The sequence below is a fragment of the Centrocercus urophasianus genome, unplaced genomic scaffold, assembly GCF_019232065.1.
Source record: "Centrocercus urophasianus isolate 14NV4802_14NV808 unplaced genomic scaffold, USGS_Curo_1.0 seq_55, whole genome shotgun sequence".
Taxonomy (NCBI): domain Eukaryota; kingdom Metazoa; phylum Chordata; class Aves; order Galliformes; family Phasianidae; genus Centrocercus; species Centrocercus urophasianus.
The window spans coordinates 667,651-683,329 of NW_024885144.1; the positions used below are offsets into that span (position 1 = coordinate 667,651).

Below are 15,679 nucleotides of genomic sequence, written 5' to 3' on the forward strand. Positions count from 1 at the left end.
TTACCAGCATAAGCAAACTGGCAAGCAGAGCTTGTTTTTTGGGCCTTTTCTTCCTGTGAGTACAGAAAAGGCAAGCAGCAGAAAAATGCAGATAAGACTGAGGCTGAAAATCATCCTCTCGTGTTAACACCTCTCAGAAGGTTGAGTTTCTATTTCACTGCTGCCTTTACAGAGAATATTCTCTGTTCATTGTTCAGCTGGAATCCTGAAGTGGTCAGGGTGCATCAAGCCAACAGCCTAGCTAAGCTAACCTTTCATTCCACTGCCAGAGAGTTTGGGTGCTGCAAGTCCCACTCATGCATCTTGGTGTACCTGCATCACTTGGCAGGTTACTCAAAGGTTACTGCAGGTCTCACCTGCATGAGACCTGTGTGCAGGACACGTTGTGGGGTCGGTGCTGGGTGTGTGGCAGAGGTGTGTGTGACCACATCTTCCCTCCCCTGCTGCAGGGTGGCACAGAGCCCTGCCAGGCCCAGCTCCTGCTTCCACCTCCTCTGCTCCTGCAGAAGTATGGAACTGGGTCTGCACCGTTCACTGATGCCAGAGTTTGACCCATGCACTTTGGGTTTTGCCCTTGTCATCTTCCAAACTGGTGTTGGATTTAGGCTGCCTTCCTGATATGTGCCTTTTTGGGATGAAGGGAGAGGAAGGGTTTGCACACAAGGTGCTGGAGGGCAGTGGTAGGTGGAGAGGATGAGAAATACAGAAGGTTTTAGGAAACAACGATACAAGAGTAGGGTGGCTTTTGTTATGCTGTGGGCTCACTTACCAGAGCAAATCAGCAAACCAAGGTGAAGGAGGTACACCTGTGATCAGTATTATCCTGCAGAAATATTTGAATAAACAAATAGGAGATAAGGCATTTTAAGTCTCACGATGCCCTTCTAGAAAAGGAGCTGAGGATTACATCAGCACCATGCGGCCCTTCCAGCCTGCAACTTGTGGGCTTGCTGCTGGGCTGAGCGGCTCGGCGGTGGTTTGTCAGCAGAGGGTGCCCGAGTCCAGCAAACAGGGCTGCGCTGCTGCGGCCTCTGAAGGGAGCCGTGGGTGTGCGCTGCAGCACCTCGCTGGCCAGGGCCAGCATCCTTCGTGGCACCGTGCTGCGGAATGAGCCCTGGGCACCGGGGAGGGACCCGCAGCCCTGCCCTGGGTTTCAGCAGTGCCTCGGGTTGGGCCTCTTGTTTGCAGCGTGAAATTTCCAAAAGACCGAATGTGATGGATGCGTAAGGGCAGCGAGATGGGCAGGGGGAAATTGCTCTGTGGAGCTGCTGATGGAGCAGGAAGGCTTCATAAGTACTTTGAAGAGATGGAGGGAAATAAGAAAGGGCAGAGATCAGCAGCCGTAGTGCTGCACATGAACTTACAGAGGTTTGTACTTGTGTGTGCTGTTGGCCTGTGGGAGCCTCTTGGTGGGAGTGGAAGTTTGCAGGTGATGAAGGATGTCAGGCTGGAGCCCTTCTGATGCTCCAAGCCGGCATACAGTGGCAGGGCAGGCTGTGAGCAGGCTTCTTCCTCTTGGTGCAATTAGCTTCCAGGAAGTCAGGTAGCAAACTGTCCCCCCAGGAAATTCTGGAGGCTGCAGGAATTCTTAAGAATCATGTATTTACTTTGTTATCCGTAGTCATGAGTGTTCAGATTTACGGGAAGAAAGGACAAGCAGTATTCTCACCAAATGCTCTGATAGGCAAATGCCTGGGCACTGATCTGCATGGGACAAGCAGCAACAGAAGCCCTGTGTGGGTGAGTGTGTGCCTGAGCTCCTTCCTCTGACTCACACGTGCCTTGGGAGTCACCGTGTACCTCAAGTGGGAGAGTTTGGAGGCAGAAGGCACTGAAGCATCACATTTAAAGGTCTTCTATGCTTTCAGGGATTCAAGTTTCAGCTGTGATTTTTTTTATTTTTTTTTTTAATATTTATTCCTTTCCTTTGAAAAGGAGGCTTCATCTCATTGCAGGAAGTTCTGTTAGGTTTATCTCTGCCCAGCCCCAGTATCTCCTGGATGTAATCTCAGAATCACAGACTGGCTTAGGTTAGAAGGGCTCTCCCAGCTCCCAGTCCCATCCCTGCCATGGGCTGGCTGCCCCTCGGCTCAGGATGCCCAGGGCCCATCCATGGCCTTGGGCTCCTCCAGGGATGGGGCAGCACAGCTCTGGGCACAGTGCTGTGGCCTCACTGCCCTTTGGGTAAAGAATTTCCCTCTAACATCTAACCTAAATTTCCCTTCTTTTGATTTAAAATCATTCTCCCCTGTCCTGCCACTATCACGCTGTGTAAAAAGTCATTCTCCCTGCTGTTCATAAGCTCCCCCTAAGAACTGGAAGGCTGCAATGCGGTCTCCCCGCAGCCTGCTCTCCTCCAGGCTGAGCACCCCCAGCTCCTCAGCCTGTCTTTGCAGCAGAGGTGCTGCACCCTCTGAGTGTCCTCGTGGCCTCCTCTGGACCCGCTCCAGCAGCCCCACGTCCTTCCTGCGCCGGGGGCCCCAGGCCTGGACGCAGTACTGCAGATGGGGCCTCACGAGGGCAGAGCAGAGGGGGACAATCCCCTCCCTGCCCGCTGCCAGCCCTCTGTTGGTGCAGCCCAGGGTGCTGCTGGCCTCCCGGGCTGCGGGCGCACACTGCTGCTCGTGTGCAGCTCTGTGCCCACCAGGACCCCCACGTCCTTCTCTGCATGGCTGCTCTTAAGTTCTTCCATCTGTACTCATATCTGGCATTGCCCCGACCCATTTTCAGCACCTCACACTTGGCCTTGTTGAGCCTCATTGAGGAGCACTGATCCCAGGATGGACCCCCAGGGGTCACTGCTCGTCGCTGGCCTCTACCTGGACATAGAGCTGCTGACTACAGCCCTCTGGTTCTGACCATCCAACCAATTTCTTATCCACCAAATAGTCCACCATTCACATCCGTAGCTCTCCAGTTTAGAGATAAGGATGCAGTGTTGGACCTTACCAGAGGCCTTGCAGATGTAGTGTAGTCACTGCATTACCTTCAGTCAGACACTGATGGTAAACTGCCTCCCATGCAGGAAGGGAAGAGGTGAGGCTGCTGTTTGAATAAGGGAAGGTGAGCTCTACTGTCAGGAGTACAGCGTGTACAAAATGAAGTGGCAGTTTCACCATGCTGAAGTTGAAAGCCATGGCAATCCATAGCAGTGTTGGATATCTGTTGATATTTTGTCAGCTGCTTTCTAATTCCTCCTAATGAGGCAGAGGAGGTACTCTAGAATGTCATGACTCTCCTCATTTCTGTTTCAAGCCATCAGCTGTTCCAGTGAATCTTAGTATGATAATAATGGTGTAAAATAATTTCCTTAACTGTTCCAAAGCCAATGAGCATTTTGAAAGAATTCCATTTACGTGAAGCAAAGAGAGATCTCATTGGGACCCAGTGGCAATCCAAAGGCACAACAGGAGGCAGTTAGCTTCCCACCACCCCATATCCTTAGCACAGAGAAGTGAAGTTTCTCATTAGTTAAAAGACTGATGTGATAAACAATTTATTATAAAGACAGATGAAACTGCGTTTCACTGTGAGCTACAAAGGTGGATGGATGAAACTTTTTTTCACTTTGAAATCACAGTCTGCTGGGATTGCTTGTGAACACGCTCAGCAGTAGGCAGTGACAAAGTGTGACAGACTGAAGTCTGAGGTGACATAATCCAGGAATGCAACAGAGATTTGGGTGCTGTGTGTTCCCAGTCTGGAGCTCAGTCCTGGGAAGAGATTGATTTTGTGACTGATAGAAGCTGGAAACCCAAATCTGGCTCCAGGACTGCTGAAATGGATTTAGTCCAGGATCCAAAGTCTGTAAAAGTCGGTTAAGAGACACTCATGGACTTTGGATAAGGCTTTCAGTAGGGCTTCTGGGGCAAGCCTTACCCGCACTTCTGATTCATTTGCTTTTGAGAAAGGAATCCTTGATGCTGGTCTCTTTGGCTGTGTGTGCTTGTACATTCCATAACAATAAAGCAATAAAAGCCAGGTTGCAAGAATGCGAGGTAGGCTTAGCAATCCCAGCATGGAGAATACAAATAAACATCACTTCCTGGTCTCTGTCCTCTTTGTTTCTGACACTTTCAGTTACTCTCACTTCACACTTTCACATTGTTTTCCATAGCTGAGCGTAATTGAAACCTCCTGCTTGCTTTGGTGAGGCTGCTTTCTGGGGGGAGAGGTTTGTGAGCATGCTGCTCGGGCCCTGAGGAGCTGGGTGCAGCAGGGTGGGATGGCACGCTGCGAGGGAGGCTGCTGCTCATCCCTGCTGGTGCTGGGCCCAGCGCCCTGCTCCCGTTCTGCAGCAATAGCTGGCCCTGTCTGAGCAATCTGCAGCTCCTGGTGTGGTGTTTTGTAGTGTGAGGAAGCAGAGCTGTGAGCAGTGCTGGCTGTGCCTCCCCACCTGCGCCATCATGGCCATGGGACATTTGCTAGGTGCTCTGCTTCACAGCGCACGTGTTGTTCAACGCACGTGTTATGTGTGAGCTAAAACACTCCTGCCTGGCACTAGTCTCCAAACCAAGGGCTTAACATAAAATAGAAAGAGCCAGGAAAATGCTCAGAGGGCTGCAGCGCTTTTCCTGTGAGGACAGGCGAGGAGCTGGGGGCATTCAGCCTGGAGAGGAGAGGGCTGCAGGGAGACCTGTGGCCTTCCAGCATCTGAAGGGAGCTTACAAGCAGGAGGGACACCAACTTAATACCTGGTGACAGGACTAGGGCGAATGGCTTTAAACTAACAGAGGGGAGATTTAGGTTAGATGTGAGGGGGAAATGCTTTCTGCAGAGAGCAGTGAGGCCCCGGCACGTATCCAGAGCTGTGGGTGCCCATCTCTGGAGGCACTCAAGGCTGGGTTGGATAGGCCAGGGCCAAACTGAGCTGGTGTGGGCAACCCTGCCTGTGGGAGGGGGTGGGAAGTGGGTGATCTTTGAGGTCCCTTCCAACCAAAGCCATTCAGTGACTCTGACAATGTCTCTGGTGGAGCAGTTTGGCAGCAATTTGCAGAAGTGTTTTTCTTCAACTGTTCTGTTGCTGTATGAGGAATGCACTGAACCAAGCAGAAGACATCCGTCACAGCCATTACCTACTAATATGGTGTTATTCCCCACTGGAAACTGGTGGGAACGCACTGTGAGATGGAAGACATAAAGCTATGCCCTCCCTCAGGTCACTGCTGACTTAGGCCAAAGTTGAGCTGGGATGAGTAATTTTGATATTTAAACAGAATTTGCTCTATTTCACTTTATGCCTATTGCCTCTTATCACAGCATCAAAAAGAGTCTGGCACTATTGACCTCCATGTAGGTATATTAATACAAAAAGCACAGGCAATTAAAGTAACCTTTAAGAAAGAGTAGGCAGTAGATTGAAAACACCAAATTTCAGAAGAGTTACATTTGTTTGTTTCATGCTGGTGCTTTGCCTGGCAATATCTGGTGTGTTTCTGTATGTGCTGTGTATGGGCCAGCACATGCATATATTCAACTCTGGGGAGAATTAATGGTATGGAGGGAAATCAATTGGTTAGACATTCAGTTAGACTAGTCCAGACTCTCTGGATGGTCAGCGGAGATACTGGTTTTCCATAGGCATTTCTTTATGGTCAGCAGTGTCCAGGGGAGCTCCTGGGGGTGCCCCATCTCCACTGGTCAGTGGAAGGGCCCAGGTCGTGTGAGCTGCATGTGATGGATGGATCCCAGCTGAAGCGCCCACAGAGGGGCCGTGTGTCTCCAGAGCTGCACCAGTACCCCCTGCAGTTGGTTTGAGAGGTGCTTCTGGTGTGGTGATCACTGCAGTCCTGGAGTTTAACGAGCAAATGCAGCAGATGGCTGTGGGGAACAGAAGCTTGTAGGGTATGTGGCTACGTGGCGGGATGGCTGCCCTCGAGCCGGGCTCCTTTAGGGAAAAGGCTCTTCCTTGCAGTGTGGCTGGTGCTCCAGCAGAGCACCTTTGGCACTCAGGCTGTGTCTGCGGGATAGACCTGGCCCATAGCTGTCCTGCAGCCCATGGCAGCCCTGTGCCCCAGAGCATGAGAGCATCTGGCGTGGGCCTGTTCTTGGGGCAGCCGGCCAGGCATGTTGTGTGCTGTTTAAAAGCTGCTCTAGATCTATGAACGTGACCACACAACACTGTGGCTTCATTTGGGTTCCCTGCCCCCCAAAAGACAGTCCTTCTGGAATCCTATACAGTGACATTTAAAAGGGAGTGTAACAGAAGTCTTGTCAGAGCTCCGGGAATCTGCCCAGGCACCTTCATGTCGGTTACTGTAGGCGCTCTCTCAGGAGAAGCCATGGCTTGCAGGTAGGGAAATGCTTCTTCTTTGCCCAACTGCTGAACAGAGCCAAATTCTTCAGAATCCTGGAGTGTGAACTTGCTGTATCAGAGGGTTGTGTACTGCGACACACTGCAGACGAATACAATCCTTTTGTTTTCTGGGAGGCTGATGGGGAAAGCTATGCTTAGGTTAAAAATATTTGCTCCACTTCTGCTATCTCCTTCCACTGTACATTTAATTTTGGCTGAAAACCTTAAAGAAAGTGAAGGCCCTTTGCTGTTACAAGATGCTGAGGTTAATTCTGACCCTAAGATCACACTCTACAGCTGCTTGCACTTAGCAGCTTAGTGTGTAATGCTACAAAAAGTGACCTTCGCAGTGCCTGGTAAGAGTATAAACCTTTGGATCTCCCCCCTCAGAGTGACGTGTGCCTAATGCTCAACGTGGGATGGATGTTTCTGAAGTTACGTATCATCTTTTGAAGACCAGGGGTCTGTTACTCTGAGCACATCTGGATGCACTGCTTGCTCTGTGTAATGTCCTGCTAGATGGTGCCTTCTTCATACTGCTGCAAACAAAAGCTGAAATGCTGATGTACCTTTAGCCTGTTGTACAGTGACTTAAATCACTTGTTGTTATTCTTGCTACATGTGTATTTTTCTAAGCACTTGTGTTCCACCAGCACACTCAGAGTGAGTACTCTCAAGGGGGAATTTCCTTCCTGATAAACAATTCTGCAGTGTGATTCAGCAGGAAGGATGTTGTGGTTAACGCACTGGATTGGGATTTGGGAGACATGGGTTCTGTTCCCAACTCTACCACAATCAAGATGTGATGAGTAGAAGGGCAAGCAAACAAAGAGGAGGAGCTGTTTGACTGTGGCAAAAACATGCTTTCATGTTCACTGTCCACTTTGGAGGTTAGTTAGGTCTGTTTTTTGGTTGTCTCAATCAAGTAAACAGTGATAAAGACTCCTGTTGGTGCAATTGAAAACTGAAATCTAATCTTGTGCTATTCCAGGAACCAGATGTAGTTTTAACTGTATGCAGTGACTTTCATGAGGTTTCACATGCCAGTGTTTGGTGACTTTTTAGTTGACTTTACCAATTCCCTGCTCACTTCTTTGATCTCCAGGCAATGTACTGTGATTTCTGTGAGAAGCCATGAACTCACATAGTTTGTCCACTACCTTGGTTACGCAGAAAGGCTGTGCACCATACACACGATATTTCCTTTGCCACGCAGGGTTCAGTTCCTACAGTTTGATCATAACACTGCCTTCCTCTTTTTCAGAAGCAAGAGCTTGGCCCACCAGCTCCGAGCTGAAGGCCATTAACCTCAGCATCGTAATTCGGTGCCAACTGTGGGAGGATGAGTCAAGAGGGCAACTCAAGTGATCGGCCTGCTGGTGAGTTTTCTGCTCCTCTCGACATTTACCTGTCCTTTTTGGCATTTGGCATCGTTTCTTTTCCATTTGCTATTGGAGGAGAATGCTGAGTCACAAGCAGAGCAAAAGCGTTGAATTCAGTGCCACACTGCACGCCATGCAGGTGGTCGGATCTCGGAGGTTTGGTGGGTGCACAGCTAGATATCAGTGTTTATTTGTATCCCAGGTTGAAAATGTTTACAATTGCTCAGTAACTTCCCACAAATTCAGAAGTGTGTACCATTTTTATTACTGTATTACACAGCTCATTCACATTTTATCTGTAATTCAGTTTTCTCTTGAATTTCTTCTGTAATTGCTTTATAAAGTAAGACCAAGGGAAGATGCACACACATACTGTTGTCATGTCCCACAAAGTTTTGGTGTCTGGGTCCTTGGTGCAGAGACTGAATGGACAGGAATTCATTATTTTGGCTCAGTCCTGCCAAAAATTTCCTTTCTTCTTCCATCCCCATCTTTGGTTACTGGAATTCAGTATCATCTGGTTCTTCTGGCAGTTTCTGCAAAGAACTGCCTGGGAGACACGTAAGCCAGAAGCTGTGCCTGACAGCCTCCCAGGCTCAGCTGTGTGCTTTTTTGGATGTGTAAAGGGGCATTCTTGTTTCTGACGTGAGGGCTATTTTTTGACAGTTTCCATTGTTCCCCACTCTTTGTTAATGGGGAAGGTCTTTAGTCTGATTCCTTTTTCAGAATAGAGACTGTTATGGGAGCTGTCTGCTCACAAGTTTGGGGGATTTCTTGCTTGCTTGCTTTCTTGCTTTCTTGCTTGCTTTTGCTTTTGTTCTTTCTTTTTTCTTTTTCTTTTTCTTTTTCTTTTTCTTTTTCTTTTTCTTTTTCTTTCTTTTTCTTTTTCTTTTCCTTTTCCTTTTCCTTTTCCTTTTTCTCTGGTCAAGACGGTTTCTTTCTCCCTGTTTAGACTTGCTCAAGCAAACCCATCCAGACTGTGTCTACCTGGAGGGATTGTTGGAATATCCCCTTACTGGTACAGCAGAGAGAGCTGTCCTCATGGTTGCCACCCTTCTGCCACACTGTTTTGCTGTCACTGTCCATATGTGTGTAGGCAGAGCAAATTGTTGAGTTGGGATTCTGAACACTGAAGATCTTGTCTGTGGAATTGAATCTGAGAATTCAAGGGTGGAAATATTTTAAGCAATTCTTTTGGTAGCTTGGAAGAAAAGGGGATCTTTTGTTGTTCATTTCTGCACTGCCCAGCTGGCCGTGGGGATGAGAAGAAAGAATCTCTCTTCTTTAGAACTCTGACATGCTTTTACTGCTGTGAATGTGTCTCGATTGCACATCAGGATGTCGTGCACATTCATGAGTCATGCACAGAAGGACTTCAGGCAGGATCTTTGGAAAAAGGCCTTTGAGGGAAGACGCCATAACACAAGCCTTCCTGGGAGCTCAAGAGAGAGGTGTGGGTCATCCAGTCAAAACATTCACAGATTGCTTATTGCAACATTATTTTGGGAGAAATAATAGATGTTCTGAGTTTAGATCTGCTCTCTAAGAAACAGGCGCTAGAACGAAGCTGTCAGCAGGGACACACTGCCAGCCTACGTCAGTGTATTTTAAGCCTTCTACTGGAGTGCTTACTACCTGTTACTCTTGCAGTCAAAGTTCTGGGTTACACAGGTCTGATCAACTGATGATTTACGTTTTGGCTGGAGATAGGGATCTTGACATTTGGGTCTGTGTGCTCAGCTTCCAGCACCAGGCTTCTGTAGCCTCCTAAGTTTTCCATTGTCAATTCATTTCATTATCTAAGCCTTGCTAGCAATGTAGCTATAGTTAGAGAGGAAGGATATTATAATCTTGTGAAAGATTAAAATATTTTTACTGTAATCCAGCTGGAAGGGCAGCACTTTTCTCAGGATAGGAGACAGCCAAGGCTTTTCCCATTCTGTCCAGCCCTTGTACAGAGGAAGGAAGTGCTGGCAAGGGCCTCCCCAGCTTCCTGTCGACTTCGGAGCACATTTCCAGACACAACCTTCTCCGCCATCCATCACCCAGCCCAGGCAAACAATCACAGCAGTGCAGGGTGAAAAACACACATCTCACATAAACACTTCGGAGGCAACCTGAGTGCAAACCGCTGGAATTTGTGCGCAGCCCTGTTTGATCTGTAGAGCTTTGTCTGACAGCAGGCTGCTGAGGAGCTTCCCTTCCTTTCCTAGTGAAGTATCACAATAATCAACATTCTTCTTTAGAATAAGATTAACAAAAGAAAAAAACATTAAAAAAAAAAAAGTCTGATGTTTGATAAGGAAGCTGCTGGGCTGGCAGACTGTGGAGCCTTAAGCCAAGGAGGTGAGCAGGGATTCACTCTGTTCCACAACAGCCCTGGGTGATGTGTCTGGCTCCAGGGGAAGGAAGTGAGCATTGTCTGCATTATGGAGGCAGAGATTTCTGTCAGGTCTGCAGGGTAGGGCAGTGATGAGGCAAAGTTAGTCTGTGATGCTTTGCAGGAGGAAATAAATAAGGCGGAAGCCTCACCTTTAAATGAATCACCTCTGCTGAATACAGTTCCTTGCCTCTCTCCAGAAAAGGGCTCTGAACTGAATCTTGGCCTTTTTCTCATATTACTGGCTTTGTTTAAAAGCTGCATTACAATATTTAAGTATTATTTTTAGACCTGTCTGTCGTGTGACCTTTTTTAACCATTCCCTAAGCTAACTGTTTGGTTTTCTTTCTTCAGCGTGGGTTCAGAATTCTTACCAAGTTTGAGCTGGGAATTTCATTTTGTTTCTGATAGCGGCAGCCACGCCTGCAAAGATCAGCTGTTAGGAGGTGATGCACTCACTGGAACATCTCTCAAGGCAGCTGTATAATCCTGCAGAATGGCTGGATGTCACAGAGTATTTGATTGGGAAGCAAAGTTCCAATGTTTGAGGTTCAGTTTTCCCTGTATATCTAGTCTGAACGATGTATGTGTAAGGCTGAGCACCTAGGTTAGTCTTCTGAAGGTGGGCAGGCACGTGGTCAGAGCTCTGGCTGTGTTACCATGTACCCTGCATCGTCCTGTAGATGTTGTTGAAGCCATCGATTGCTCTTTGATGTAAACTGCTCCAAAATTCCCTCCCACAGCTGGTATCCAACAGCAAGGGAGCTGGTTTGAGCTTGAGATTGAAGGAAAGGAAGGCTATCAGCCATCAAAGCAAGCGTGTCTGCCCTCCTTGCTCCACATGGATGCTGCCTGTTGGATTGCACTCCATGCCTGAGCTCACCCCTCTGCATCAGCGAAGCACAGCAGCTGGGGCATGATGGTGTGTTAGTACACCTCCAGTTTTCCCTGTCTGTGTCCCCGTGTCATTGGAGAGCTGAGGTAACATTCATCTCAAGAGTCCAGCTTAATGGTAAATCTGCAACTCACCTTGAGATTTTCTCTCTGTACTGACTTACGTGATAGCTGTGTGGCAACACCTTTCAGTGCAGTTGGTTCTGTTATGTAAAAAGCTGTGGGTAATTCTTAACAGCTTTATGAGTCTGAAACCAGCCCAGCTCCATGCTGGCTACCTGCAGGAGCACCGTGCTGTGCAGCCAGATGTGTTTGCTGGGGCTGTGCCGTTCTCTTTCTTCTGACTCTTCCTTTTGTTGTCCTTCGTCTGGGCTTGTAGAAGGTGGGTGGGGAGTAAGCTCTCACATGCCTTCAGATGCTCTGTGGGATGGGAATTATTTCTTGTGTAAGGTCTTTGGAGACCGCAGCACTCTGCAGCCCTTGTTTGAAATCTGAAGGCATCTCTGAAATGCTAACATTTATTTTTAAGTCTACTAAAAATGGGCATGGATAACACCAAATGAAAAAGGAGGTAAAATGGGCTGAGCAGAGGGAGGTGGTAAGGATCAGTAATAGCTGTGTGTTTGTAAAAACAATAGCAGAAGTAAGCAAACAAAACCCTTCCCCATCAGGGCAAAGGGCTGGAACTAAGAAAAGTCTGATTTCTCCCCAGTGAAGGCTGAGAGAAGGTGCTGTCAGTTTGAAGCTGTACCATCATTTAAAGGCAAAATAGCAAAACCGGGCACCCAAAGCTTCAAGATCCTGTCTTAGACGTGAAGTCTCCAGATAGAGAAACGAGGCTGTCAAATCCACACACTGTTTAATAAAAGTGTTATTCCTCCCCTTTAGGAAGCTGTTTGACTGGACATGGGAAAGAGTTCACACTGACAGCATGCAACATTTCCTAGCATCCTTGTAGCAGGCAATTTATTGTGAGCCCACCTCTGCTGTCCGCTCCCGAGGAAGAACCCTCCAGCAGCAGCGGGTGCAGCGCTGCTCAGTTCCTACACTCACCAGTCTCTTACCTTTCTCATCTAGCCGTGTCCTGTAACAGCAATGGGTTAAAAGAAAATGAGACGGGGCTGACAGCGTCCCTCTTAAGTACAGGAGGGCCAACTTGAAATCAATCCACCGCATGCTAACTCAGCAATGCGAGGAACGCGGGGCGGCAGTAACACGATCGGATCTGCTCAAACCACCGAGCCAAAGTGGTGCTGTGCTCAGAGGGGCTGTGAGGGACCGGGTGCTTGTTTCCAGAGATCGTGGCCGTGGAGGGTGGAGGAGAGCAGGGAGAGGGTCGTCAGCCCATTGGGTGCTGGTGGCCAGCATGGCTCAAGGGAAGTAAACCCTCGCTGCAGAATGCCTCTGAGAAGTCAAAGAAAGAGGCAAATTGCCCAGAGGTACCATTGTGACTGAGAGAATTATGTTGAGATTGACATGGAGTCGTGGGGCATAAAGTGTTTGGTATCAAAGAAGGTTTCCCTGGGTTGTCTGCTGGTGTCTGCGTTCCCCTTTGCGGGAAGGGGTGAAGTATGCGAGCTGCATCTTCCCACTCTGCCCCTTTCAGATACATTCAGGAGAGGCAAAGAATGCAGTTAAAGCCAGCAGCCCACACAGCCTGGTGCGAGTAACAAACATCGGCAGAAAATTGTGCTGTGAAATCAAAGGGGAGCTTCTCAGTGCTGGTGCATCAGAGGTGATTAGTTGTAGGGACGTGTGCCGTACCCCTGCTCTGCCACCTGCTGCCGCTGCAGCATGATGAGAGCTGCCGGGGCTTTCTGCGCCCGCTTTGTCCTTCTCCACAGCCCTGGGTCACTGGATGGAAGTCGTAAGGAGCCTGCAGGAGCAGAGGGGCCTGTGGCACTTAGCTGCACATCTTCACACCCAAGGTGTCTGCCCCTTAACAAAAGGGGTTGGGAGTAAAATGCGGCCTCCCTTCGTGTGGGGAGGGAGGGAGGGATGGCCGTGCCGCTGCGGGGACTCGTTTGTGTTTTAGTGGGAACCATGGGGCGATGGAAGTGTTCTGCTCCGAGACTAAAGCCGTGTTTGCTGTGTGTGATTGTGCATTCTTTTAAATTAAACTATTTTGCAAGCACTTCCTTCCTGCATTTCTCAGAAGGAGGGAGGGGGGTGTGCAAAGAATGTTTAACTGCCTTTGACGGAGGAGGAAAACTGAAGAAAACAAGCGATGCAATCCTAACTACTGACCTTTTACTTGAGCTTGGTGATGTTTTTCAGCAGCAGAGCCTCCAGGGAGTAACAGCATCCTCCTTGCTATTGTGCTGCCTGCCCAAAAAGGGGGCTAAAGTTCAGCTTTTATGATGTTCTCACTCTGGGCTTGTGGGAAAAAGGCCACATTCCCTTTCTTAGGTCATACGAGTGCAAGAGATGACAGAGTCCTACAGTCTAACCCCAGGGCATTAGGCCAGCACAGACTGAGACGGGGATAGACAGCTTGGTAAATATGCAGCCTGCTCTTTCTCCTTGCAAGATTCACAGCAGGTGGGAGGGTAATTTACATTGTTAAATTAAAAAGCACTGATTTATTTCATGTTGGTGTGTTATTGTTTCATAAAAGCACATGGTCGCTATTGCTCATGATGGACTCTTGCACTTTATTGTTAAATACTCCTTTTCCACTTTGGTCAACAGTTACTGGAAGTGAACGTAGCCTCTTGTTTTTGCCTTAGTGGGTAACTAAGCATTAAACAAAAAACCCAACCTCATCCCTGACAGACTGCTTGTTTTTAGGAAACTCTTTCCAGTTCTGAGGATTGAGATGATTGCAGTTGATGTTCTCACACAGCCTTGCCCATCGAACTGTGTGCTCCCCTTGCCCTCTGCTAGAGGTTATGGGCCAGAGAGCTGTGGGTCCCTGGGCTCACGGGTTCAGGTCAGGCTCCCTGCCTCCCACGTTTTTGGCTAGCAGCACGGTAGGATGAATGCTGCCCATTCCCTTACAGCTTCTAGCACTTCTATCTGTTGAACCTCCCTTCAGCCTCACTGCTGAAATGTTGTCCTGTGGATACTGAGCTGGAGTTTCTGAAGGGCACAATCCTGGCTGTGGAGAGGAGCAGAGCCTGGGGCTGGAGGTGCTTCTGCCTGGGAAGGCTGCCTACTTCAAGGACGCAGGTGCTATTTACAAGTGCTTTAAAGTTGCTTAACACATACTGTTTAGAAAATAAACCTGAATGATCCTGACCTCTGCACATTTGCATCCTTTCAAAAGCACTTGCAGCTCCTGCGGCAGCACGTCAGCCTGGCCACGTGCTGCTGTGCGTTTAGAGCTGCTGATGTGACAGGGTCTGGGTTATCTGAGCTTTGCACCACACCTTGTGCATGGTGGAGGGCACAAACCTCAGCGTGATATCTGCCTGCCCTGCAGCTCAGTGGGGAGCACGTACCACTGTCTGCTGTGTCTTTCTGCCAGCAGCCTGGGACCAGCTCACGCAGGGTGTGCTGGCTGAGGTACAAGCAAACACACATTGCACAACTTGGGATATGCGTGTATGCCAAAGCACACCTTTGTGTGGCTGTTAGATGTTGTCCCAAGACACACTTTCACCTTTGTGGTCTCACACCATGGCAGGGTGGAACATGAGGTTGCGGGGCCAGCTGCACCACCCCTGGATTTCCATTGTCCTTTAACATCGAGCCTTGTTCTTCGCAGCATCTTGCAATGACTCCTTTCTTTTCCTGGCCGTCAAATCTGGTAAATGCAAGTATCTTGTTAGAATCACAGAATCATTGTCGCCTGAGATGTAGATGCTTGTATTTTTGGATGCAGGCAGGTATTTATATAGTTAGAGGTGAAATAAGTGGTACTTGAGTCTGTCAACCCTGTGGTGTTTCTAGTTATCACGGTGAGTGGTAAAAGTCAAATTAATGGTGAGAGAATTGGCTTGAAGTTGAGGGAGGTTTGCTGCAGAAGAGAGAGCTGGACCCGTGGTGCGGGTGAGATGCAGGTAAGCCCAGAAGTGCTCCCATCAGGACAGAACTGTGGTTCTTTTGATAGACTTAGTACTGAGCTGACTTTTGGGCTTGCAGGTATTGATTTCCATGCATAAAGCCGACCAGCTGTGGCTGTCGGGCATTGAGGTCGGTGTGCTGCTGGGCACTTCCAGCCCACAGCATGCAGTGAGGAGCTGCTGGCACTGCTGCCTTCAGGAGCAATGCCGGAGATCGGAACAGAGCCTTTGCCTCTGCACAGCATCCCTTTAGCCCGATTTTGTAGGCTCACTTAATTTTGCCTAATTTGGGGAGGTGTCTTTTTTCATTTTCTTCCAGATGCTCTTTCTACTTGGCTACCCTGACACTGGGAGGGGGAAGAATTTTTTAAAGCTTGTTTGTTTTGTTTTTTTTCTTGTGAAAAAGAAATGAAGATTTATTATCCATTTTCACTCTCCAGAGTTCTACCTCAGAAAAATCTTCTGCAAAGCAAATTTCAGCTTTTACTGCAACAAGTATGCAGCAAGCTCTCAGCATTCAGCATAACAAAAGTTCATGCAGTTCAGGGCTTTCACGATTGCAGCAGACCTTTTCTTGGGATTTTTAAAATGTCCTTAGACACAATTAAAGGAATTTCTCAGCAAGGAGAGTGCAAGCTGGGGACTCTCCGGCAGATGTAATCACTCAAGGAAAGCGTTGTTTGGCTTGGCTGGGTCCTGCCTTCGTTCCACGCTTTCATCC

At 48.5% G+C, this 15,679-nt stretch overlaps 1 protein-coding gene across 9 annotated transcripts in view; it reads left to right on the top strand.

The window, feature by feature from the left end:
- Positions 1–15,679, top strand: part of EXD3 (exonuclease 3'-5' domain containing 3) — a 244,883-nt gene that overhangs the window by 50,004 nt on the left and 179,200 nt on the right. For all 9 annotated transcript variants that reach the window (XM_042835837.1, XM_042835835.1, XM_042835832.1 and 6 more), the window contains one exon: positions 7,560–7,674. In XM_042835837.1, the coding sequence (XP_042691771.1) occupies positions 7,638–7,674 (37 nt within the window). In that variant the 5' untranslated portion in view covers positions 7,560–7,637. The remainder of the gene's footprint in view (positions 1–7,559; positions 7,675–15,679) is intronic.